The 26,008-nt window shown below is 39.9% G+C and overlaps 9 protein-coding genes across 9 annotated transcripts; 4 read left to right on the forward strand and 5 right to left on the reverse strand.

Annotated features, from left to right (window-relative positions):
- Positions 1 to 476: 476 nt before the first annotated feature.
- PSE1 (importin PSE1) lies at positions 477 to 3,749 on the forward strand (the record flags this gene model as incomplete). The annotated part of the gene is made up of 1 exon (XM_022821936.1): positions 477 to 3,749. One exon carries the CDS (start codon positions 477 to 479, stop codon positions 3,747 to 3,749), a length of 3,273 nt encoding a protein of 1,090 aa, XP_022678247.1.
- A 461-nt stretch (positions 3,750 to 4,210) lies between these two features.
- Positions 4,211 to 5,080, forward strand: PXR1 (telomerase inhibitor; the record flags this gene model as incomplete). Its single annotated transcript, XM_022821937.1, has 1 exon — positions 4,211 to 5,080. One exon carries the CDS (start codon positions 4,211 to 4,213, stop codon positions 5,078 to 5,080), a length of 870 nt encoding a protein of 289 aa, XP_022678248.1.
- Positions 5,081 to 5,128: 48 nt separating this feature from the next.
- On the reverse strand, positions 5,129 to 6,754 carry GAS1 (beta-1,3-glucanosyltransferase; the record flags this gene model as incomplete). The annotated part of the gene is made up of 1 exon (XM_022821938.1): positions 5,129 to 6,754. The coding sequence occupies one exon, from the start codon at positions 6,752 to 6,754 to the stop codon at positions 5,129 to 5,131; it is 1,626 nt and encodes a 541-aa protein (XP_022678249.1).
- Positions 6,755 to 7,891: 1,137 nt separating this feature from the next.
- GAS1 (beta-1,3-glucanosyltransferase) lies at positions 7,892 to 9,598 on the reverse strand (the record flags this gene model as incomplete). Its single annotated transcript, XM_022821939.1, has 1 exon — positions 7,892 to 9,598. The coding sequence occupies one exon, from the start codon at positions 9,596 to 9,598 to the stop codon at positions 7,892 to 7,894; it is 1,707 nt and encodes a 568-aa protein (XP_022678250.1).
- A 1,301-nt stretch (positions 9,599 to 10,899) lies between these two features.
- FKS3 (putative 1,3-beta-D-glucan synthase) lies at positions 10,900 to 16,227 on the reverse strand (the record flags this gene model as incomplete). Its single annotated transcript, XM_022821941.1, has 1 exon — positions 10,900 to 16,227. The coding sequence occupies one exon, from the start codon at positions 16,225 to 16,227 to the stop codon at positions 10,900 to 10,902; it is 5,328 nt and encodes a 1,775-aa protein (XP_022678251.1).
- Positions 16,228 to 17,840: 1,613 nt separating this feature from the next.
- On the forward strand, positions 17,841 to 18,974 carry SCW10 (putative family 17 glucosidase; the record flags this gene model as incomplete). The annotated part of the gene is made up of 1 exon (XM_022821942.1): positions 17,841 to 18,974. The coding sequence occupies one exon, from the start codon at positions 17,841 to 17,843 to the stop codon at positions 18,972 to 18,974; it is 1,134 nt and encodes a 377-aa protein (XP_022678252.1).
- A 509-nt stretch (positions 18,975 to 19,483) lies between these two features.
- On the reverse strand, positions 19,484 to 21,073 carry CWC22 (U2-type spliceosomal complex subunit CWC22; the record flags this gene model as incomplete). The annotated part of the gene is made up of 1 exon (XM_022821943.1): positions 19,484 to 21,073. One exon carries the CDS (start codon positions 21,071 to 21,073, stop codon positions 19,484 to 19,486), a length of 1,590 nt encoding a protein of 529 aa, XP_022678253.1.
- A 219-nt stretch (positions 21,074 to 21,292) lies between these two features.
- CAB4 (putative pantetheine-phosphate adenylyltransferase) lies at positions 21,293 to 22,165 on the forward strand (the record flags this gene model as incomplete). Its single annotated transcript, XM_022821944.1, has 1 exon — positions 21,293 to 22,165. One exon carries the CDS (start codon positions 21,293 to 21,295, stop codon positions 22,163 to 22,165), a length of 873 nt encoding a protein of 290 aa, XP_022678254.1.
- Positions 22,166 to 22,234: 69 nt separating this feature from the next.
- Positions 22,235 to 25,747, reverse strand: UBP15 (ubiquitin-specific protease UBP15; the record flags this gene model as incomplete). Its single annotated transcript, XM_022821945.1, has 1 exon — positions 22,235 to 25,747. The coding sequence occupies one exon, from the start codon at positions 25,745 to 25,747 to the stop codon at positions 22,235 to 22,237; it is 3,513 nt and encodes a 1,170-aa protein (XP_022678255.1).
- Positions 25,748 to 26,008: the final 261 nt, after the last annotated feature.

Genomic DNA, 26,008 nt, shown 5'->3' on the forward strand with positions numbered 1-26,008 from the left:
TCCAGTAAGCGAGCAACCTCGACAATTTACACGGCTAAGTGTTTGTTCGCGTTCGTTGCTTACCTGACACAGTTATATAGTCATGTGATTTCTAATAGCCAACATTTTCGGTGTTTATGTTACCCGATCATCATTTTGAACGAGTAACCAATTCTAAATCAAAAACCCTGGTGTGTGGGTGTTTGTTCTTCAATTTTTTTTTTTGGGATTTTCTACTGTACACCAAAGCTATAAGATCAGAAAGCGGTATTAGAATTTGGTTTTAGATATTAAAATAAAGCTAGCTAGGTTGATATTAGTTTTGTAAAAACGTTTTATTTGAATCAAAGTTAGGAGGCAAGAAAGCAGGACGGCGAGGCTTTTTGACGGGACGGTACTAGGTTGTACATTGCTGCAGGGTTATAGTATACAGACGTAATCAAGTGGAGCCAGAGAAGTCTATAGATTCATTGTGTGTGGGATAGATAGTTACCGCAATGTCAGTTCTACCGGACGAAGTGAATAGCACTTTGGTGAAGTTGCTCCAGGGTTTTGCGTCTCCTGACAATGGGATACGTTCAGCTGCTGAAGAGGCGCTTAATACTAACTGGATTACGCCAGAACATATGGAAGTTTTGTTGATGTTTTTGGCAGAACAAGCCGCGTACTCGGATGATTTGACGACAGCAGGTCTTTCTGCGGTTTTGTTCCGTAAGCTTGCTTTGAGGGCGCCACCTTCATCCAAGACGATTATTATTGCGAAGAATGTTACGCATATCTCTAACGAAGCTTTGACGCAGATTAGAAACACGCTTTTGAAGGGTTTTATCTCAGAAAGACCTAACAATATCAGACACAAATTGTCTGATGCAATTGCGGAATGTGCTTTGGAAGAATTGCCAGACTGGCCTGAGTTGCTTCAAACGTTATTCGAAGCTATCAAGAACCCAGACCCTAACTTCAGGGAGTCCAGTTTCAGAATATTTTCCAGCATGCCTCATCTCATCAATAACATTGACATTAATAATGCTTTGCCTATTTTCGAGGGTGGATTCACGGATCCAAGCGACGAAGTCAAGATTGCCGCTGTTACTGCATTTGTAGGGTACTTCAAGCAGTTGCCAAAGAATAACTGGGCCAAGTTGGGTGTTCTTTTGCCCAGTTTGTTGAACAGTTTGCCCAAGTTTTTGGACGATGGCAAGGACGAAGCATTGGCTGCTGTCTTTGAATCATTGATCGAATTGGTGGAACTAGCACCAAAGCTTTTCAAGGACATGTTTGATCAAATCATCCAATTCGCTGATATGGTCGTTAAGAACAAGGACTTAGAAGCCAGTGCAAGAACCACTGCTTTGGAGTTGTTGACTGTCTTCAGTGAATGTGCACCCCAGATGTGTAAGAACAACGCAAACTACGCGCAATCTGTTGTGCTTGATACCCTTGTAATGATGACAGAAGTCTCTATCGATGACGAGCAAGCTCTTGAATGGCAAAATTCAAATGATATTGAAGAGGATAACGAGGAAAACACTTACGATATGGCTCGTCAAGCTTTGGACCGTGTTGCATTGAAGCTTAACGGTAAATATTTGGCAGCCCCTCTTTTCCAATTCCTTCAACAAATGATCACCTCTTCTGAGTGGAGAGAAAGATTTGCTGCCTTGATGGCTTTGTCTTCTGCCGCTGAAGGTTGTCGCGATGTTTTGATGACCGAAATCGATAGAATCTTAGACATGGTTCTACCATTGATTGACGATCCTCATCCAAGAGTGCAATATGGTTGCTGTAACGTGTTAGGCCAAATCTCCACAGATTTTGCTCCACTTATCCAAAGCACTTCTCATGAAAGGATTTTACCAGCTTTGATCTCGAAATTGACTTCAGCTTCGGTTGACAGAGTCCAAACACACGCTGCTGCCGCTTTGGTCAACTTCTCTGAACAAGCAACTCAATCCATCATGGAACCATATCTCGACAGTCTTCTAACCAATTTATTGAGTATGTTGCAAAGTTCGAAACTATACGTTCAAGAACAAGCATTGACTACGATTGCATTCATCGCTGAAGCAGCTGAAAAGAAATTCATCAAATATTACGATACTTTAATGCCTCTCTTGATCAACGTTTTGAGAACAGATACCGGTTCAGAGAGCAGGGTTTTGAAGGGTAAATGTATGGAATGTTCTACACTTATCGCTTTGGCTGTTGGTAAAGAAAAATTTGCATCTTACTCCCAAGAGTTGATTCAACTATTCATTCAATATCAAAACGAAGGTATTGCAGATGATGATCCAATCAAATCATATCTTGAGCAGAGTTGGAGCAGAGTCTGTAGAATCTTACGTGAAGACTTTGTTCCTTTGTTAAGCATTGTCATTCCTCCACTTTTAGAAACTGCGAAGGCTACCCAAGATGTCAGTTTAATCGAGGAAGAAGAAGCTGCCAATTACCAACAGTACACTGACTGGGATGTGGTCCAGATTCAAGGTAAACACATTGCTATCCATACATCAGTCTTGGATGATAAGGTCACAGCAATGGAATTATTACAAGTTTATGCCACTATTTTGAAAAGTTTCTTCGCCTCTTACGTTAAAGAAATTTTGACCGAGGTTGCCGTTCCATCCATTGACTTTTATCTACACGATGGTGTCAGAGCTCGTGGTGCTACACTAATTCCAGCTTTGTTCACCTCATTGATATCTGCTGTTGGGCAAGAAAACGAAATGGTTTTGCAATTATGGCAAATAGCTTCAAACAAATTGATCTCAGGTATAATATCTGAACCAATGCCAGAAGTTACCAAAACATACCATTATGCCCTTGTCGATTGTTTAGGTATTGTTGGTGACAAGGGTTTGAGTCCTGACCAGCTAACTCAATTCACTCAAGGTGTGAATAACAACTTAACTGACATTTACGAAAGAACAAAGTCGCGTTACGATCAAGACGATGAATATAACGAAGACGTTGATGATGACCTCGATGAATACACTGACGAAGATCTCTTGGATGAAATCAACAAATCGTTGGCTGCTATTTTCAAATCTGCAGGCGTTGCATACTTGCCACACTTCCAAACATTGTGGCCAATAATACACTCATATTTGCAAGAAACTGAAGTTTTCATCTTATTATTTGCCTTAATTGCTATTGCTGATATGATAGAATACACTGGTGATAACTCAGCTCCATTTAAAGAGCATTTCGTGCAAAAGATGAAGGAATGTCTAACCTTCCCAGAACCATCCATTCGTCAAGGAACTGCGTACTTACTCGGTATTTGTGCCCAGTTTGCCCCAAACACCTACTCTGATGTCTGTTTAGGATCTCTAGAGACCTTATTCCAAATTGTTAACATGCCGGAAGCAAGGTCCGAGGATAACGTAAACTCCACAGAAAATGCATCTTGCGCCATCGCCAAAATCTTGAGTAGCTACGGTCCAAACATCCCTAACTTTGAGCAGTACACTGCTAACTGGCTAAAGACCTTCCCTATTATCCACGATGAAGAATGTGCTTCATTTAACTACAGAATGTTGGCACAATTGATAGAACACAACTCGCCTGTGGTTCAAGGAAACGTCCCCGAAATAGTTGATCACGTGATACAAGCTTTGCACCAGAAATCTATTGCTGGTGAAAATGCTGCAACCATCGTGCAATCAACCAAGAAGCTGTTAGGAACACTGCCACAAGACCAGGCTACCACCCTTCTTCAAAGATATCCTCCTGAGATAATGCAAACCATCCAGAAGTGGTTTGCATGAGATTACTTTTACTACATTGTAAAATACCAGGTATTATCAAGAAAAAGAAAAACCTGTCACATATCATTTTATAACTACATACACCCTTAATATTTTCTATTCTTGTCATGATAGTTAGCAAGTATGCAAAAATCTTATAATTTTAATACACTTTCAATCGTATAGACCAGTGAATTGTCCATTCAAAACACTAACACTACACTTCTTGTTACACAATTCCCAGTTGAAATCAGGTCGTAGGTATTACCGATTTGCATTTTCTTTTTTTTAAATTTGACGGTTTGAAAAAAAAAAAAAAAAAAAAAAAAAAAATTTGATATTGAAGCGATGAGATGAGCTTGTGATGAGCTACAGAAGAAAGGTTTAGTGAAACTGTGAAGTGTAAAGGATAGCCGATAAAGAGTCCAGTGAAGTCTTTATTGGAAGCATAAGTTAATTATAGATACATATATTGCGACATCATGGGTTTGGCTGCAGCAAGGACGAAACAAAGATTTGGATTAGATCCAAGAAACACAGCATGGAGTAACAATACTTCGAGGTTTGGACATCAATACTTAGAGAAACTTGGGTGGAAACCAGGCTCTGGTTTGGGTATGATGTCTGATGCTACGACTACACATATTAAGGTTAGTATAAAGGATGACAACCTTGGTCTAGGAGCTAAGCTCAAAAAGAAGGATAAACAAGATGAGTTTGACAGTGGTGAATGTACAGGATTAGATGTATTTCAACGTTTACTCGGAAGGTTGAATGGGAATGAGGAGACGATTTCCAAAGAGCTTGATAGGCAAAAAACTGAGAATATCATAAATGGTAAGTGGGGTATTCATTTCGTCAAGGGAGAAGTTCTGTCTAGTACTTGGGATGCAGAAACAAAACAATTGATAAGTTATGCTATGGTCAAGAAGAGAAAAGCGGACGATTCTGATAACAGTGAAGACGAGCATAAGAAGAGTAAGAAGAGTAAGAAGGACAAGAAGGAAAAGAAGGACAAGAAGGAAAAGAAGGACAAGAAGGAAAAGAAGGAAAAGAAGGAAAAGAAGGATAAGAAGGATAAGAAGGAAAAGAAGGAAAAGAAGGAAAAGAAGGATAAGAAGGATAAGAAGGATAAGAAAGTAAAATCTTCCAAGGATAAATCAAGTAAGAAGGGTAAAGATAGCAATGGTATTACGCGAGACGAAATGCTGAAACCTAGAGCTACTGCAGCCTCTGTTCCAGATGCAGTCACAACAAGACTGTCTGTACGCTCGAAATGGATCAAACAAAAGAGAGCAGCAGTGATGGATGCTAAGGCCTTGAACGAAATCTTTATGGTTAAAGACTCATAAATATAGATAGAGTAACTCTTTTCTACTTTTATTACATATTTAGAAATATTACATAAACACCAAGCTGCATTCCATAGCAATGAAAAGAATGGTTAATGCCTTAATGGTACTAGAGGATGGTCTTAATACAGTTCCTGCAGACTTTTTAGCGGAGGAGGAAGAAGAAGACTTTGAAGACGAAGATGATGAAGAGGAAGAACCGGTGGCAGAGGAACCAGAACCGCTAGCAGTAGAGTCGGAATCGTTAGATCCAGTAGCGGAAGCAGCAGCACAGGTGGAAGATTTGCCAGTAGCAGAAACTAAAGTAGCAGAACCACTGAAAGAACAAGCAGATTCATTCTTATCATTTTTTTCGTAGTACTTGTTCAACAAGTAAGAAAGCTTTGTCTTCTCATCACAGAATGAATATGGACCGTATTTGCCGTCAGTGGCATTTGAACTGATGTCTGAACAATCAATATCAGCACACACGACACCATATAGCTTAGAATAATCCTTCGAAGCGACATCATCGGCAACAATACAGCTCAAAGAACCCTTGATACAATCACAGGTGTCCTTTTCAGGAGTTGGAGGTAGATCAGTAGAGACCTTCCAGTACTCACCAGTTGCAGGGCAGCTCAAACTAGTGCTTGAAGCTTGGGATTTGGTAGCAGAAGTTGGGGAAGCAGAAGCCAAGGCTGATTTCAAATTGTTGAAATCATCCAAAGTCTTGACGTCATTACCATCAACAGAGACTAAACCGTAGTTGTTTTCTTCTTCGAAGTACATGTAGACGATACCACCAGACCAGACGTCAGTCATGTCCTTACCGTACAAGGCACTAACTTCTTGGAATTGTCTTGGCTTAACTTCAACACATCCATACTCGGAGAAGAAGATTGGAACGGATAGATTGGAGAATTCCTTAGTTCTGTCAGCGTAACCGGAACTTTGGAAAGTGGACTTACCACACCATTCATACATGTTAATACCGTAGAAGTCCACTTTAGTATCTTCATCACCACAAGCAAAGTAGTCAGCCATAGGGACTCTTGTCTCGTCATCATCGTTGGAAGAGTAACCGACAGGGATTTGTCTGTAACCCTTGTCCTTGATGTACTTTTTGGTATCTCTAACGGCTGCCTTCACAAATGCAGAAGCATCGGTGTTGGTAGAGTTGTTAGTAACTTCGTTACCAGCAAAGAAACCCAACACGTTAGTGTAGTTGTGCAAAGCATCAACAACGGAGGTGTAACGTTTGTATAGATCCAAGTCCCAAGATGGAGAGGTTCTTGAAATAGACTCTTGTGGTTCCGAAAGATCCGCAATGATATATATACCATTGTCTTGGAACAGGTTCAAACATTCTGTGTGATCCAAACTGGTGTTAATAGCATAAACACGCAATACATTGGTCAAGAGTTCTTTCAAGTATGGCAGATCTCTCTTACAGGAATCAATATCGGCCAATGGATCGTTAATTTGGCTTGAGGCAGTTGAATTGGCAGTATCCGCTTGGTATGCGACACCTCTTATGTAGAACTGCGAACCATTGTTGGAGTAAAAGAACTTATTACCCGAGATTTCAATTGGCGGGGTCTTTGAATCGTCATCGCTGCTTGCAGCGTGAACAAAAGCATTGCCAAATAGCGACAAAACACTACAGAGGAAATACAAAATATGATGGCTCATCTTTTTTCTGCGTTTACTGTGGTTTGAATTGGTCTTCTGCAACAGAACATATCAGTGTTTAAACCTTATAGTGACACTTTCCAAACCATCTTGATCTTAAAGTATCTACAAAGGTATTTATACCATGTAAACGTAAACCGGAGAACCAACCACGATTGTATTTTCGTTTCCATATCTGGCTATTTCGTGAATTGCATCCAAGTTTCAGAACGTTCTCAATTGGCAAGTACATCGCATTCGAATTGGATTTCTTGTTTACTTTTTAGGAATCAATACATCCTTGTGCCTAAGTTCTAGTACCTGATCGGTCAAGCCACCAACATCGCCAAAGTCTAGAATTTTACTACAATCCTGGGCATCTTCTGCTAACCTTTGTTCAACAAATTGGCACAGCTACTGCGGTATGCTGGGCAAAAGCCAAGATTATGTAACATGCCAAATGGTTTCGAGAACAATATTCTTGTGACGTATTCTGTTCCAAAATAGAAACCCTTTGAAGAATAAAAAAAAAAAGAATGGAGATTTCGAATCCGATGCTGCAGGGACTACTGGGAAAAGTGGGACAAAAAAGCGATTGCTATTCACAATCAGTGGTAACCACAATTAAAGCTGCGAAATTTGTGCAGGAGAACGGCCAGTAGATGAACAAGGGCCCATAATTCGGGACAGACCATGCCAAGTTGGGCGATTTTTATTCTTATTTGCACTGTGATTGTCCATAAAGAGTATATCGATGTATATTCTTGGTAAAATGTATACTGTAACAATGATGTGTTTTCGGCATCGAGAAAAGATCTAGAGACAGGTATATAGGTACCAGCCAACACGAAATGGTAGGACTGGATACTATATAAAGAAAACTTGGGTTGGGATTCTAACTCCAGAAAGCGAGAACAGCGTGTCATTCGTTTGGTTTATTCATTGTTCTGCCACGGAGGTGCGTAACAGAATTGGCCTTAGCAGATATATATAAAAGATAACTGCATTCCAAGAATGAAGCTGAACCTGCGATCCAAAGAGTAATTAGCACCTGGCCTGCCATAAGTTTTATGTGTGTGTTTTTTAAAGTGTTTTTGTTTTAGTTTAGAGTAGGGGTGTTTATAAAAGCCTCGAGCAACCGCTAATATGCTCTGATGCTTAAACTACAACTAAACTTGCACCAGCAATGGTGAAGATGGTGATAACACAGGCACCTAGAACAGAAGTCATGGATGCCTTGGTAGAACCAGCAGCATTCTTAGGCTTGGAAGAACTGCTGGAAGAAGAAGAGCTGGAAGAGCTGGACTTGGAACCAGACTTAGAAGCGGTGGCAGATCCAGAAGCAGATCCAGAAGATTGGTTGTCGTCGCTGGAGTCACCAGTAGCAGAGGCATCAGATCTGCTGGTAGCACCAGTGAAGGTAACGGAACCGGTGAAAGTACCAGTACCGGAAGCACCGATGGCACTTAGAGCAGCAGAACAACCGGATTGAACATCGGTCTTGTCAACCAAATGACCCTTACCACTGAAGTCACAAGCGTCAGAGCTACCGCCTTGAGCTTCATAGTACAAGTTCATAACGAAAGATAATTGATCCTTGCTGGAGCAGAAGGAGTAAGAACCATACTTACCGGAAGTACCGTTACCGGAAATGGCGTCACAAGAAACTTGGCCACAGATGTAGTTGAACAAGTCTTGGTAGTCGTCAGAGTCGACATCGTCGGCAACAACACAGGACAAAGAAGAAGACATACATTCACATAGATCTTCGTTTGGAGTTGGAGGAAGAGCGGTGGCAGCCTTCCAGTACTTGTTGGTTGTTGGACAAGCTAGGGATGTGGCGGATGGGCTGTATGTAGAGGATTGGACAGAAGTTGGGGAAACGCTGTTGATCTCCTCGGAGTAGTAACTGTAGTCAGCCAATGTGCTGACGTCATTACCATCAACAGAAACTAAACCATATTTGTTGGCTTCTTCGAAGTACATGTAAACGATACCACCAGACCAGACGTCAGTCATGTCCTTACCGTACAAGGCACTAACTTCTTGGAATTGTCTTGGTTGAACTTCATTACAACCATATTCAGAGAAGAAGACTGGGATAGTTAGGTTGGAGAATTCCTTGGTTCTGTCAGCGTAACCAGATAGTTGGAAAGTGGACTTACCACACCATTCGTACATGTTGATACCGTAGAAGTCGGCCTTGACATCGTCATCACCACAGGCGAAGTAGTCAGCCATTGGAACTCTGGTGTCTTCATCATCGTTGGAGGAGTAACCGACAGGGATTTGTCTGTAACCCTTGTCCTTCATGTATTGTTTGGTGTCTCTGATAGCAGCCTTAACGAAAGGAGAAGCATCGGTGTTGGTAGAGTTGTTGGTAACTTCGTTACCAGCAAAGAAACCTAAAACATTAGAATAGTTGTGGAATTTGTCAATGACAGAAGTGTAACGCTTGTACAAGTCCAAATCCCACTTTGGAGAGTCTCTGTTGATAGAAGCACTTGGTTCTGAAAGATCAGCAATAACATAGATGCCTGCATCATTCAAAGCTTGCATACACTTGGAATGGTCCAAAGTAGTGTTCAAAGCATAAACACGGACGACATTGGTAGCAACCTTCTCCATATATGGAATATCTCTGCTACAGGTGTCGAAGTCAGCAAGTGGATCGACGATAGTGGCACCTGCAGTAGCATTTACACTGTCGGCTTGGTAGGCGATACCCTTCATGTAGAATTGGGAACCATTGTTAGAGTAAAAGAACTTGGAGCCCTTGACTTCAATAGCTGGGACGTCATCAGCAGTTACAACACTGGAGAATAAAGACGCAAGTGAAACAGCAGCTAACTTATTGAACAACATCTTGCCTTGTTTGACGTTAGCAATGTCTTCGGGTTAATAATGAAAGGATTAATCAAAGGAAGACTATCTAAACCAACGTCTAACCTAAAAGTTGAGTATAAATAGGAGATCTGGCAAGATATTTTAAATATGGGAAATAACAGAGGCCGGTTCCTTTTATTGAATATAAATAAACCTTTTTTGATCAAAAGTTTACCAAAGAAGGCATGAACACAATGGCACAGCATAATATCATTCGAGTGGGAATAAATCTACCAATCAAGTGAAAAAATTTCCCTTTTCAGACAGATTTTCTTATTATCATTTTTCGTTATTTTTTTTTCAGAATAAGAAACGAAAAGAAAAGATCCCAGTAATTCTCACAGAAAATGTGCCTGGTGAGAGAAGAACGAGGCAAAATAAGAAACGGCCATTCTCCATGGAATGTGACACTGCCACTAACCGAGGCTATTCCAGACTAATGGCAATTCGAGTACACGATAATTAAGTTTTCGGCTTTTGCCTATTATTACGCGATGCATCGTCTATAATACAATAACCTGATCGGTAAAACGCGCCAGAAAGGCTAAAGCCGCTACTCTGTGTAAACGGCCTTTCGACGATCTTCCTTTTCTGCATGGTTGTCCCAGAGAAGTATATGAGGCGATAGCACTCAAAAGTCCATTAACCCATAAAAAAATGCTGGCACATGAGAAGACACGTCTGAAATTATGATAGTGTACCGCCATATAATGACGGATAGCCAGGTTACAAGCACTGGTGTTGTCGCAGAGAGCATAGCTTGTAACAAAATATGAGCCTTCTTCTATCGTCTGTCATTAAGCTACAAAATGTCACACACCCCGCTGGCACTTGCTAATTTCGTGTTTCACTGTAACTAAAATCCAAAAATAGAAAAACTAAAAAAAGCACACACACATTAAAAGTATCAAAAATAACCGTTATGAGCTTTAAGTGTGGAGATACTTTAACAGTAGCCGTTGTGGTTATTGACGTCGTTGTTTGGAGGAGTGGAATTTATTTTATTTTTACGGTTTCGTGTTGCCTCAAGGGCTAAAAAAACATTCGAATATCATGCATTGATTGTACTACGTGAACTCTAATTACGGTATATATTTCCTTTAATGACATTTTGAGTTCATGCAAGGAGTAGAGAGTTTAACCATATTGATGCAATGCACAAAGAAAAACTCTATGCTTTTTCCTTCATATTTTGTTTTTGTCCGGCATGTCGTGGTTAGACGAAGTTAGACGAAGAGGGGGAGGGGGTCATCTTCATTTTTAATATTAGCAATTTTATCTTATGCTACCGTCTTGAATACGGGCCTTTGAGGTGTAGTTCTTAAAATGGTAGATGGGGCGTTTGGACCAGTGTCGTTGTTTTCCTGTTTACGCGGCTGTATCAATCCGCTTAATAGATCATCTGTAAATAACTCTTCACCAATAGGTAGGTAACTTTGGGTCACCATCGGTACAACCAATAGGGTTAAAAATATAATCAATATCAACACGTAAAGGAGGAAATAACGCCTTACTATGGAACGTCTTATTTTTTTCTGCTTCGCGGAGTATATTGTCGTCCTTGATAGAAATGAACCCGGGCGTAACCAAAAGAGCATGGTGCTGTGCCAATAATCAATGAATGGAATCAAGATAATCGGCGTTTGTGCATAAAGCAAAAAGTGACAAAGAATGAAATCAGCAGCGAAAAGACTCGACTCGATAACTTTCACAATGAACTCCCTTCCGGGCTGGAAAACTACAGACCATCCGATTTTAGTGTTGTACCATTTTCCAGACCACCACGCAAGATGAGATTTATTATTTAAATACTCTCTGGAAAGTACCACGATGGTAAAGAGTTTGAAGATGAAATTTTGTATGTTGATCACTGCGATTGTCATCACTAGTGTCCTAGTGAAATTCCAGCCTTCCAAGAACCACATTATCTCGAAATCTAAAAGATAAAGGACAACAGAAAATCCATGAGCAATAGCTGCGGTTGTCCCACTGGACTGAATACAACAACATGATAAGATAGGACCTGCAAAGCATGAAAGCATGAATAAGCATGACAAGCTAACAATATTTCCAATAATAGGGAACAGCGTTACGATAGCCAACCTAATAAGTAATTGAGTTGGGCGTTCATTCTTTACTCCTGTTTGTGAGTTTATAAAACAATAAGCGCTTAAGCTGAAAACAACTAAGAAAAAGGGTGTTAGCACTTCGGAAATAAAGAGGTTTGTTAAAGGTGGGCGTCTTTGAGTCTTACTCTTACTTTCGCTTTTATCTTGAATCATCTTCCTTTTATACCCCGTAAATCTACTACGGTTTTCTTTCACAAAATTAGCCCACGACACTGGTTCATATGTGGAGTTCCCTGCGGAAAACCATCTAATAAGGTTCCTATAATCAACAAAGAAGTTTGTAAAAGAAAACTGATGAGGATTAAAAATGAATGGCGCTAAACATAACGATATCACAGTGATCCAAAACCATAGCAATGCTGGTTGCCAGATTGATAAAGTGGCAAATAATAGCATCAAAAAGACCATAGAACCGGAATATATTGATGACACTGCAAACCTCGAATAAAGGTCATGGAAGTCTAATCGAGTAATAGCGAAACCTCTACCTGTTGGAATATATTTGGCATCACCAAAAGTTATATCTGCTGATAATGAATGAGAATATATCTGACACACAAACACTTCGAATACAGGGGCTAATGAAACCAAATGATGGTTAAATCTGGAAAATGCCTTCCATATACCTTTTTCCAAAAGTTCTTGGATCAATAATGGGGCAAATGCGATGAAGAAAACAATAAAGATAGATAAAACAAAGATCGTTACCCAATGCAATACAGGATTTAATTGGTAACATCCAATTGGTGTAGGTATGTCCGTTATCGGTTTGTTGTGGTCATAAATACATGATGTGACTTCGTGGTTTAACGAACCCAAGTTTAACAACAAGATAAAGAAAAGTTGAACAGACATGGTAATAAACAAATTATTGAGATGGAAACCTGGATGCGCATAAAAGAAAGATAGAAATCTATCAATAGGTAGTTGCGTCCCCAAATAGTAATATTCCCTTGACAATAATTGTTCTCCCATTCCAGCACCAATTTTTGTCGTGAAGTTTAAAATGGAATTAAAACCTAAATCTCTACCTTTACCACATTGGAAATAGTCACTATGTTTGATCCTACCTCCTCTACAAAGAACATTCATTCCCGCGTAGATGTCTTCGTTCAAATGTAGCCCCTTCTGTGCCTTCGATATACCACCTCTGGTTGTCATAAAGATAGCGTTGAGGAAATCAGGGTGTCCATAATGTAATTTGGCACCTATCTCGGATAGTGTTCTGGCGAAAAGAGTGCCGAACGTTTGCTCTTTACCAGCAGCAATATCACCTAAAACACCAATGTTTTCGGAAAAGATGTACTCACGTGCTCCAACAATTCCAACTGGGGGTGACTGTTCACTATACTCAATGCCAGGTATATATGGCATAAAGTTTTCCATTTCTAATTCTTCAAACTCACTCAATATTGATCTTATCTTCAAACATTCTTCCAAATAGTTATCCTGGTTGGCATCAATGACTTGAATGTATTCTCCTCGATAAAATATGATAGAATGGTTTTGATTATCAGATTTACCGTCACCAAGAATTGGATTTCCTGATAACCGAATCTTGAATCTGGGTTTTCTCAAGCCCGTGACCACATCAACTTCGCACATTCCATCACACAAACACGAATAGTATACAGGTTCTCCAGTAACATTGTTAGGATCTTTTTCCTTTATCAAATAGGATATGGATATGGATGGGAAAACTTTCAAAATAAAGTCCACGGCTTCTCTTTCGCTTTGATTGAAGTCGGTGTACCTCTGCATAGCCACCACCATTTTGAACTTTCTTCTTGCCATAGATTCCAATTCGCTTTCCAAGCCATCGATATTATCGGCATACATGTGAACCATGGATGGATTCTCGATTCTGTAAAGTAATTTTATCGCTTTCCCATAATTCATGAACCCCGAAATGGTCCTGTAAAGAGTCTGTGTCCTTAAGGAGGCCCATATTCTTGTGCGCAACGTATAACGAGGATCTGAATCATTGAATCCAACAGAATAAAATGGTAAATCGCTAATTTTCTCCTGAATGTAAGAATCATCTTTCTTACTAGCATTACTTTCAACATTACTACCATCATTATTGTTGTTGCTGCTGTTATAATCGGGTTCATCAATCTCTTTGGATAGATGACCATTTTCTATGGCAAGCAATTTGGAATCACGGACAAAACATTCCCATTCCGTTGGATGTAACTGTTTCAAGTATTCAAGCAAGGTTATCTTATTGTTTGGCGATTCCTCCTTAATTATTTCTCTTAAACTTAACAAGATCTTTTCAGAGTAGTGAGGAATTAACACACTAAATGTCGGCATGCATTCAACTGGAATTGGTTCAGTAATTGGAGTTGAAAGAGATTGGGCGAAAAATGAAATACGTCTTTTGGCCTCAGAGTTCCTAGGAAAGAACTCCATGGATTTGAAGTTGGAATCATCTTGTGCAAGAAAGAACGTTGGAGACTTCAATGCTCTTCCCTCGTGGAAAGTGGATTCAACCTGTTGGAATAGTAAACGCTGAACGTGATCAATTGAAATCAAATGTTCACGGTACATCGAAATGACGATAGCGTTCCAAATTTGTGAAACCAATATCTTAGGTTTGAACTTAGTGTCCATTTCAGCTGTAGCCAATATCTTGGTATAAATTCTTCTGGGCAATCTTGAGTAAATATTCTTCCATGGTGTCAATATGGAAGTCCCAAGAGAGAAGGATAACATTATAGAGAAGAGACAGTTGCAGATGATGTACCAAAGATATGTGTCAAGGAAAAAAAGGATTAAATCAGTTATCAACATCAAAAATAGCGTGATAGACGATTGCCATTTACAAACGAAACGGCCCAAGATTCTGTCACCAACACATCTTGACATATCCATGGTGGATAGTGCCCTTATTGGATCTCTCAAAGATAATGTTAAGAAAAAATACGACTCGATGAATTTGCATAAAAAGACACAGAACCACAAGCCTCTTGAAAACCATTTGCTTCTACCAGTTAATTCCGGGAATGAAGCTGTAAACGTTTGTGATGACACATAGGTTCTTTTAGCTTTCCCTCTTTGAAGATACGAGCCAAATAACCCACCCAAAGGTTTAATGGAGAAGAAAACGGTCGTGAATATAGCTATTGTGAATTGAATTATCGAGATGATGTAAGCACTTCTTGAGTGGACGTCTAACTCGAAGAATCCAAAAACGTAAACTGATGGTGCAAAATTTACTATAAAGCAAAATAGTAGACCAACCATTCTTTTTGAGAGGTGTTGAGCGCCGGGCCAGTCACGGGGCACAAAGCTCCACTCAGCAAGTGTGGCTAGTATTTGAACCAAGCAGGTAATGGCACCACCTAAAGCAATGGCAGAAAACCTGCTCTGTGGTGTTGGTGGATTATCCAACGTTTGAATATAATTTTTGGTGTACAATGTTGGTGAATTGAAAGAGGTGAAGAACCAAAAAGATGCAAAATGGATGATCCAAATTCTATTGAAATTGGTCAGTGTATGCAGCCATGTTCTTGTTTCGTAGTATGTCTTGTAAAACACGACATCCCAATCTACATCTTTAAGTAGTCCGTATCTCTGTTCTAGCTTATGGTCCACCAACCTTTCACCAGATCTTAGTATGATTCTTTCAATCCCTTCTGGATACCAAAACAATTGGTTTACGTCATCATAGCCAATTATATCTTTATGATCTTTCTCCTTTCTGGTCAACCTTCCTTGTGAGTCTATCGTGTAGACTTGGTCTCTCAAGAATTTGTATATTGGAGTTATTATGTTGTTCAAAAATGTGAACTCTTCTTGTGTGGAGGCTTCCACGTCTTGTAAGCTTGAGTCGTAATCTAATGCACATTTGAAGATGAAGCATAAACATTCCGGTGTAAACCGCAATTGGTTTGCCTCACCCCAAATCAAAAGGTACAAGGCTATCTGCCTAGCCATCTGCGATGGGGTGAGCGAGTTCATCTTGAGTTTCCACTTGTAATCAGCGGCATTGTAAGAAGAACCTGTTTTGCGGTCGTTTTCTGATAGTATAATCTTGGGGTAATTCTCCAAGAACTCCTCTTGCTTCAGCTTCCACTGGCGCTGTTGCTCCTTGATTGAGATCCCTTTTTCGCTCGCTATCTTTGCATTCCGTTTCTTCGACTTCCCATGTAGTTTCATGTATGGGAACCCAATCTCTTCGTCTAAATCAAGTTGGGCGGCAAAATACCATTTCTTATAATTTGAACAATCGCCCCCAATATAAGAGGCATGAAGCGATATGAGCGCCTGCTGTGCAGTAGTCCTGCTCGCTCTGGAGTCTAACTGCGTCAAGAGGTGGATGTACACGTTCTCCTTCGACGACTGTTGGAACCCAAACTTTCTCGTCAAGTCATTAAAAATATCCTTAATCTCTTGTTTTGTAACCGGCACTTCTTCATCCTGATACCAAGCCGGGAACTCAATTTCTGACATAGATATTTGCGGGCTGTTCATGTTAATGAACTGTCCAGCTCTTATCTTATGATATGGATCGTAGTCTGTTAACGTGGGTGTATCACGCTTTGGCCCAAAAACCACAACTTGTTTATACAAATATAACCAAAATATCCTGTTTAATATAGTGTAGTAAAAGGAGAAGAGTAAGTTAAATACCAAACAATATGGTACAACACAAGAGAAAAGGTGTGTGTTCCCTTAAAATCTAGAGAGGAGCAAAAACCGCGACCCAAAAATAAACACACGAAACGGCAATTTAGCCGCTGCCGCAAAGTTTTCGGTACCCCCCTTCCCCCGGTTATCCGTTTCTGTGGCGCCCGTGGAATCTCGCTGTATCCCGCTGGGCCCCGCTGGGCCCCGCTAGACCTCCTCTACTGCTTCGTTTCTCGATAAAAAGTGCCAAACACGGAACAATAGCCGCCGACCAACCTGCATCCTCTCCCTCTCCGCACTTCTCCGCCAAAACTCTATCATGTGGGGTGTGGGTGCATGTGGGTGCGTGACAAACACAGACACAAACACAATGTCACGTGATATTCGTACAAGGTGATGTTATCTGTGCGCAAAACGATAATATATATAATTATTACAGTTGTTCGGTACACCTCCAGCAAATGGAAGAAGCAAAAAAAAAAAGCATCATTTTGCACACATGCAAAAATACAGAAGAAATTCGCAGCGCAAAGATGCTACGGTTCCCGTTTAGGAAAGGGGTCCTTTCCGCTTTCGTCCAAACGTACACACACTAACCAGACCATGATATAATATGTTATATGCTATACTGTAACATAACATAACATAACATAACAAGGCATACTAAAACATGGCATGGCATAGCTGAGCATACCATGCCCTGCCATGTAACGCCCACTAGCAGAGTTTCGGCATGGCCTGTCTCCAGATATGATTTGGCCTCCATTATCTCATGCATTCTTCGTCGATTATCGTAAAAAGACTTTCTCTCCTTAGGCAACTACCGTAGGCCTGCGTCCGCACAGTACCCACGCTGCCTATTTTAGCATTGGTACCTCCCTCCTTTCCCGCGTGCGTCTGTGGTGGCTGCAGCTCCAAATCTGGTCGCCTTCCGTTTTAGGAAGTGGTCTTCCCAATTGGGATTTTTTTTTGTTCCTGGCCACAAACCACCGCACAATCGCGAGATCGTAGCTTCAAAATTCTTCACGTACATTGTTTACTGTGTATCTTTCGAGAGTAATTTTTTTTTTTTCATCATCAGAAATTCAGATTCTTTTTTTTTTTTTTTTCACCTCGTTCGCGCACGATGTTTGTATGGAATGAAGCACACGGTTGTGAAGAAAGAGGGCCATTTATAAACAAGATGGTTGGTAGAGGGTTTTTCCTTCTCAAGAAGTGTTGAAGATAAAGTTTGCAAGGAATATTAGAAGTTAACTTTCTCCTAAACTGTTTTTTTGTTATGTAGTGGAATTTTATTGTTGTTATTTAACTTTTTTTTTGTATAGGTTCCCTTTTGAAGCTTCAGATCTCATAGCTTAGCTCGCGAGACTATCGATCCAACTACTCGTCATTCCTTTCAGTTTAAAAACTCCTTTTTTCCCTCTTTTTAAAGATATATCGTTCGCTTTAACATTAAGATGCGTTTCACCAGTTTGATTGCCAGCGCCAGTATCTTGGGTGCTGCTGTTTCCACTCCTATTCACGGTCACAAGGACAACAAGAGAGATGTTGAATACGTTACCAACCGTATCACCTCTACTGTTGTTGTCAACGGTAATGCTCCAATGACCTTGGCTGGTGCTTCCACCACCTTGGCTTTGGACTCTGACCACATTCCAGCTGCTGCTACTGCTGCTGCTTCTCCAGTTTCTGACGTTACTAGAGAAAACGCTGCTCCAACTGAAGCTGTTTCCACCACTGCTGCAGCTCCATCCACCACTGCTTCTTCTTCTGCTGCTGCTTCTTCCTCCTCTTCTTCAGCACCATCCAGCTCCGACTTGGGTTCTGGTTTCCAAGGTATCACCTACAGTCCATACAGCTCTAACGGTGCTTGTAAGTCTGCTGAAGAAGTCGCCAGCGACATTGCTGCTTTGTCCAGCTACGGTACCATCAGATTGTACGGTGTCGACTGTAACCAAGTCGAAAACGTCTTCAAGGCCAAGGCCAAGGACCAAAAGCTCTTCTTGGGTGTCTACTTCATGGACCAAATCGAAGCCGGTGTCAAGCAAATCGCTGACGCTGTCTCTTCTTACGGTTCCTGGGACGATGTCGTTGCTGTTTCCATCGGTAACGAATTGGTTAACTCTGGTGCTGCTTCCGTCGAAACTGTCGGTTCTTACATCTCTACTGGTAGATCCGCTTTGACCGGTGCTGGTTACAGTGGTCCAGTCGTTTCTGTCGAAACCTTCACTGCCCTAATCAACAACCCAGGTTTGTGTGAATACAACGACTTCGTCGCTGTCAACGCTCACGCTTACTTCGACCAAAACACCGCTGCTGAAGATGCCGGTCCATGGTTGATGAACCAAATCGAAAGAGTCTGGGGTGCTTGTAACGGTAACAAGAAGGTCACCATCACCGAATCCGGCTGGCCATCTCAAGGTCAAACCTACGGTAAGGCCGTTCCATCAAAGGAAAACCAACAAAAGGCTATTGAATCTATTAAGCAAAGCTGTGGTTCTGCTACTATCTTGTTCACTGCCTTCAACGACTACTGGAAGGCCGATGGTCCATGGGGTGTTGAAAAGTACTTTGGTGTCTTGTCCAACTAGATATTATACCCTTCCCCTTTCCAGCGTACAAATTATTGAAACAGAAATAAAAAGATAAGATGGAAGGATATAAAGAAGCCGTTTTCTATCAGGTTTTATTTGATTTGACAGAAAATATCTTTCTATCCCATCACATCTTATCTCCTATGTTATTATACCCTTATATCCTTAAAAAAAAAACTTTTTTTTTTTCTTATTCCAGTTTCTATAGGCTATTCTTATTCTTTCTTTTGGGGCAAATCCATATTGTATTAATTCGTCTTTTTCCTTTCCATCAATTTTAACTTCTCTTTATTCTTTGTACGCTTCTTACATCACCAAGACTAATTGCACCAGGTTTTCTTTTATTTTTAACAGATACATATAGCTTCTTTTATTTTATTGATTTTTTTGATTGTTAAAGAATCAAAAAAAAAAAAAAAATATGGTAGTAGAGCTTCCCCAGTTATATTTACATAAATGTGCTATTTTACTATATACTAACTGAATTCATACCCAATTCTTTGGATTTATCTACGTCTCCTTGGCGGGGTTCTAGATCTGTTACGGCGTCCAATTGGTGATCTTGACCGATTTCTGCGAAGTCTATCTGGATGCATCCTTGGAGTCCTTACGTTTTCCTTGTCTTCCAATTCACTATTTCGGATAGCATTGGAATATCTCTCTCTTCTCTCTTCTTCAAATTTTTGTAGTGTACTTCTCATTCTATCCGTCAAGGGTCCTAATCCAATGGCTGTGAAATAATTGATTGAAAACATGATATCATCATATTCTTTATTGGGGAAAAGGTTTACTAGATGATCTTGCAAGTCTGGTTCATCGAATTTGCTCTTGAGCTTGTCGATTCCCATGTCCAAAACTAACTCATGAAATAAGAATTTTAGGAACACTCTGTTTGCAGCGTTGGAATCTCTCTCGTTCATATGGACGGCTTTAAATACCTCGAATGGAATACAGTCGGTAGCCAAAGCGTGACCCCAAAATTTACCAAGATTACGGATGTTCGACGGGTCGTTATCCGACATGCATTCATAATCATTGTAGAATGTGTTTGCAAAGCTATTCCTCCAGGAATCATGAAATGAGCATAATCTTTCAGTTAATATACCATAAAATTTGGAATAGGTAGCTTCTTGTGAACAAGCCCTCGCTACAATATCTGCGACTAGCGTTTTTTCTGGTGCCTTTAATTTTAATTTAAGAATTTTATGGGCTGCTTCATCACCAGATAACGAACCTTTTAGGATTAAATATATTTTCTTCTTGAATGCTGTTTTGTCTGCATCCGTCATATCATTGATGCTGCTTTTATTCTCTTTCTTCTCAAAAAAAGCTTCTATTATTTCTGCCCTGATCCCACTGTACTTAACATTCGTTTGTTCTGGATCTTCATCTACTTTGAACGTATCTAGATCTATGCATGGCGTTTGTGTAGAGAAATCCACAACTATATTATGTACGTTGGATTCGACAAAAGGAAAGTCAATATTCCATTGCTGGCCATTGTACATTAGTCGCCTTTTGTCGAAAAATTTGCTTAGTGCACTGTACGTCTCCTTGTTCGTATGAGGATTCTCATATATCACACGTAGTTTCTCAGCGATGTCTGCTTCTGACTCTTTATCAAACTCTTGTAAAAGCTTACCAAAAGAGCACATAATATAGCATACTATGGAAATACTCTCATCGTTCGCCTCCCCCAGTAAGAAATATATTAGCGCAAATGCAACACCTTCGCTCATCACTTCATCTCGAATTAGAAATGAAAGTAACTCGATCATATTGTAGTACACCGTAGAATCTTTCCTAAATATCCCATCGACTAACCTCAAAACACATTCCCTGCCAGTCATATACCCAATAGATGGAATGAAGCCATTAAGGATCTTCACTAGAGCAGCCAATGCTGCAGCTTTGTCTGTCTCACACTGTACTCCGAGTACTGTAGCTACCAAGAGACGTTGGTGCCTTAATAGATTAACATCAATCAATGCCTCGACACTCTGTAGTATGTTTTTGGAATCAAGAGATTTTATGGCATACTCAATAACATCTTTTGATGCATGCCACTCTTCTAGTTGTTCCTCTTGGGATGACATCCTTATCAGCTCTCCTTTAATGTCCTCCCCTTGTCTCTAATTTCATCTATGCATGATTGGTGATATCTTATATTTCTAAGCATAGTTCATTATATAAATTTAAATGACTTTTAAACATCATCACTTCTGCCAATAGCATACATTTCTCTGAAGATGTATTAGATAAAGGAGGAGAGTAAGGATAGCAATATAATAATCTAGAGGCATTTCTGATCTACAATGGGCGCCAGAATTGCAATAGTATTGCATGACTCCAATGGTATTGAGTTTAATAACGAATTTGCTGCGGTTGTAGAAAGAACGCTTGAGTTTTTAGAAGATTCCGTTGACTACAGCTTGGATATTATCCTAGAGGAAAAGTTTACTGATGCATATCATTTGGACTCGATTTTAGGGCACATATACAGTATAGCTAGAGATGTGCTGATTACAAAGGACCTTTTTTTCACCAGCATCAATGTCTTATTCAATGTGCAAGAACACAGCGGATTATATGATGTTTTATTCTTAGGGGAGTCGTGTGATGGCACTAAACTCAACTATAAGAGACTAGAGACGTTTAAACTCCATTCTGTTGTAGATCATACAGAAGAACAAAAGCAACAGTCCTTGGGAGAGGGCCAATATAGAGTAAGTGCTGTTGGAGGCACGTTTGATCATATTCATGACGGGCATAAAATACTTCTAAGCATTGCATGTTTTATTACTAGTGAGAAACTAATAATAGGTTTAACGGATCAAGAATTATTGATGAATAAGAAACATAAAGATATGCTTGAACCTTTTGCTGTGAGATCAGCTAATGTGGAAGCTTTCCTTAAAGCTTTAAAACCAACATTAAAAATTGAAATGATAGCAATAAGGGATGTATGTGGACCTACAGGTACTGTTCCTGATATTGAAGCTTTGGTTGTCAGTCGTGAAACTCTTGCTGGTGGAGAAGTAGTCAATAAAACCAGAAAGGAAAAAGGTTTATCGACACTAGATATCGTAATTGTAAATGTCCTGGGTGGGAGAGAAGAAGATGGTTGGAAGGAGAAGTTAAGTAGTACCGAACTTAGAGAGCGTTCATCAAAAAAAGTGAGTCAATGAACGGCATGAGCTTCTTCTTAGGTATATATTAATGTAATTTCTTAAATATTGACGTAATAATCTAAGATTTCAGTTTTTGATCACCATAGGTCTGTCGGAGTAGGTATTCTGAGTTCTGGATCTATCCGGATGATCCATACATAGATGATCTAAATTGTTCAATTTATCATAAAGTACCAGGTTATTAGTTGTCTCGTTTTCTTCGAGAGAAAGGTAAGTGGCCCCCTTTTCTGTTTGGTAATATGCTCCGAGTTTGATCTTAGCGAATTCCTTCCGTCCCAATCCAAACCTCTCGTGTAAACGCGATCTTGTATCCTTGAACTTTTCTCCTGGGAATAGAACAAATAGAAAGGAGATACCATGAGAATTTTCAAGCTCACGAAAATATTGGTTTACAATGACAACCTTGCCATTTTGCAAACTTTTTGAATCTTCTGCCATAGTACGGTTTTCATCTATGGGCTGATCGTCATAACCAGAATCTACTTCAATCTGTTTAATGATCTGAAGCTCTTCAGGTAATACTCGGCCAAATACAACAAGAGATGACTTCATTGAATCGAATATCATATTTGGTGTCAAGATTCCCTCAAATTCAAAGGAGGAATTTGTCCACAATAAAATATTTTGCTTATCTTCGTCTGAGAAACCAATCCTTGCTTGTAATTTCTCAATAAAATCCCTTACAGTTGATGAGTTTGGAACCCTAAATTCATAACACTGAAAGTGAACGTAACTATTAGTTAACCATACGAATTTGATGCTGCGTAAATGTTCCAGTTGGTTCAATTCAATTGAGAGGACCTCATACTCAAAGTTGGGGATAGTTTCTTTCGTGAAGTTTTTTATCAAATAATCAGTTAAAACTGAGTTCGAATTCATTACAAATTTACGACTTGGGTATACCGCATATAGACGAAGATACTCAGGTTTCACCTTAACATGTTTGGATATGACCTTCGCAAGTTCATTATAGGAACTCTTGGCAGAAAGCCAAAATGTGAAAGGTTCCCTGTCTTCATCATTTGTGATGACATAGTCTTCATCAGAATCAGCAGCTCTCGTAAATGTCAACTTTATTCTGTTACTCAAATAACTGTAATAAGATGGGATATCCGGATAATATGGAATCGTAGTTACAGGGGAACTGCTTTTTACCGAGAAAGTAATTATATCCCCATTCTTTAATTCACATTGGATTATCTCATCAGAAGCCTTTAATGGAAATACTTCGTTTGTATTTGCTTCTTCATAGATGCTAGTAGTGTCTACATCAAGATCTAAAATTTGTAATAACTCGAATATACGGTTTACCTTCTCCCACATACTTAACCTCACATATGTGAAACCAGAAAGCTTCTGTTCTTTTGGATTAAACTGCTTAAGAAGAAGCAAAGTGTTACTATTGGCACTTTTGTCAATTGAAGGAGCTGGGAATGATTTATTTGCGACAGCATCTTCTACAGAGGACAAAAACTCTTCATTCATGACTTTAAATGTGATGAGACCATTTTTGACCAACTCTGTGAGGTAGGTTAGTTCAAAATATGGCTCTTCAAGGTATAAATCAAAAGCAGACGTTCTCCCTTTCTCCTTCATAAGCTCCTCTACTGTAGAATCCATGATAGAATCGGGAATAATATCATCAAGTCTAAGAGTCTCGTTCAGCCTGTATGTCATGCACCAATATTGAACCAACTCCGGGTTCTTAATTCCAAGATCATTATTCAAGGATTGAATGAGATCTCTGATCTTTGTAGATTTCAGAACCTTCTTCTCAAGAGCAAATTCATTCTCGTTGTAAAGTTCTGGTGAGAAATCAATAGCTCGCTTATTTGGAGAAAGATCGTGAGTGGAAGCATGAATAAAGTTGCGTTGAGTATGTAAGTGAATATTAGCATACAAATGCATGTCTTCTAATTCCTTCCTTCTGATCTCTCTTTTCTCCAGTTCTTCATCAATGCTGGACACCACATGTTTAGGAACATCACTCCGTTCCACTTCCTTCAAAATAGTCTCCTCCATATCCTTTCTAATGTATACCAACATGTAAGCACTAGTTTGTCGAGCAAGAAGATAATTTTGGTATTCTTCCTTTGTTAGCGTTTGTAACTCTTCATCGCTCAGTTTTTTCTTACCAAAGTTCTCTTCAAATACCTGGGTCTTGGTAGCCTTGATCACTCTGTCATCATCAAATCTATACCACAAGCCATTAGCGTCAGGTTGAATCATAGTGTAATAATGGCCGGTCGAAATATCACCGGAATGCACGAGCACACCATGTAGTACAAACTCTGCCGGCGTATCCTTTGGGGCATCAGCATCAAGATATGGCGAAAGGTCTATTGATTCTGGGAACTCATATCTGTCGTTAATCTTAATTAACTGATCATAATTAAAATCATATTCGAACCGTTTAAGTTGTAAGTGTAGTACGGGAGGGAACGATTCAAAAACAACACCTTTTTCGGCATCTTGTAAGCCAAATCTTTGGGCGGCATATTGGTTTTCACCATTCATTAGTTCGACTTCGGTGTACTGTTCAAAAGATTCTTGTAAGTTTTTCATGTCTTTGACGTTTAGTTGAATATCCCAAAAATCCTCTACTCTTGACGACTCATAGTCCACATTGATACATTTAATGTAACTTTTCATTTTGCCCACAAAGAGTTCATTGATTTTCCCTTCCACAGCAGTACCCTTCATTCTGTGTTCTAGTCTATCCATCAAAATCCGATTGAGTTCCTGGACATCGTGTTGAGTAAATGCATCGCCAGTATCCCAACCGAATGATTTGGTAAGTTCCAACGTATCTAACGGTTCCTTTGAAGTTTGTAATAAGTAAAACGCTCTTTGAAGTGCTAGGGCCACAGAATCAGTAGGATTCTCGTTTTCCGTTGGTATCTGATATACCAATTTTCTAAATAGCTTGGTGAAATGGTACGACTGTAATAGACTGTTTAGGTAGCAGGTCGCTCCCTGGTTTTTAAATCCAACATATCCAGTCATCTTTTTCGAATCGTAATTCATGAAATTATGCCAAAGCACACCAGTTGGATCCTCGATTGTCCTGATCAACACAGTAATATTTAGCGCTCCTTGATTCAAAAACCCAGAAGGACGGTTCCTTGCATAGTGTTTCAAGTACTCCAGCTCCACAAAGTTAGAGAATCCCCAATCCTTATCTGTTGCTGTGAAACGGTGTGATGCCTTGTTGCTCAATTGCACCGCTTTATCATCATTTGGTTTTGAAAACACAATCGCAAACTGTGCACACACATGCCAATCGGGTGTCTCTTCGCTAGACACTAGCTCCGGATCTGGGTGTGGTGCCAAATATATAGATACTCCACGAGAATGATTTCCCTGTGGAAAAATAAGTAAATCCCATTCCCATCCGTCAAACTTATACCTCCCCGAGTAATACTTGTCCTCGATTAATTGAAACCAATTATCAATGCTCCACGTAAATGACCCTTCGGCCTTCGTCTGTAACTCCTTATTCTCTGGCAAAATATCACTAAATCTGGTACCTAGATCTACCGCACTGCGGATTTTACCAACAGTTTTAACCTCGCTCATCCTTACTGTAACCAAATGCAATTGCAATATCTTGTTTTATTCCTGAGCTCTTTACTTCCGCTCAACTCTTACAATTGTTATTCCCAAACCCTTAACTGATTCGCAAACAATTTTGCTCCTTTATCTCCTTTGCGTCCGAATATCCACCGTGTAGAAAAATTCGCGGCTTCTAGGGTTGCTGTCTACCCTCAATCTCGATTTTTCAATCCCAAGTCCTTTGCAATAAGCCGTTAATATTGCTCTACCAAGTCACATAAATCA

This window comes from Kluyveromyces marxianus, chromosome 8, assembly GCF_001417885.1.
Source record: "Kluyveromyces marxianus DMKU3-1042 DNA, complete genome, chromosome 8".
Lineage (NCBI taxonomy): Eukaryota > Fungi > Ascomycota > Saccharomycetes > Saccharomycetales > Saccharomycetaceae > Kluyveromyces > Kluyveromyces marxianus.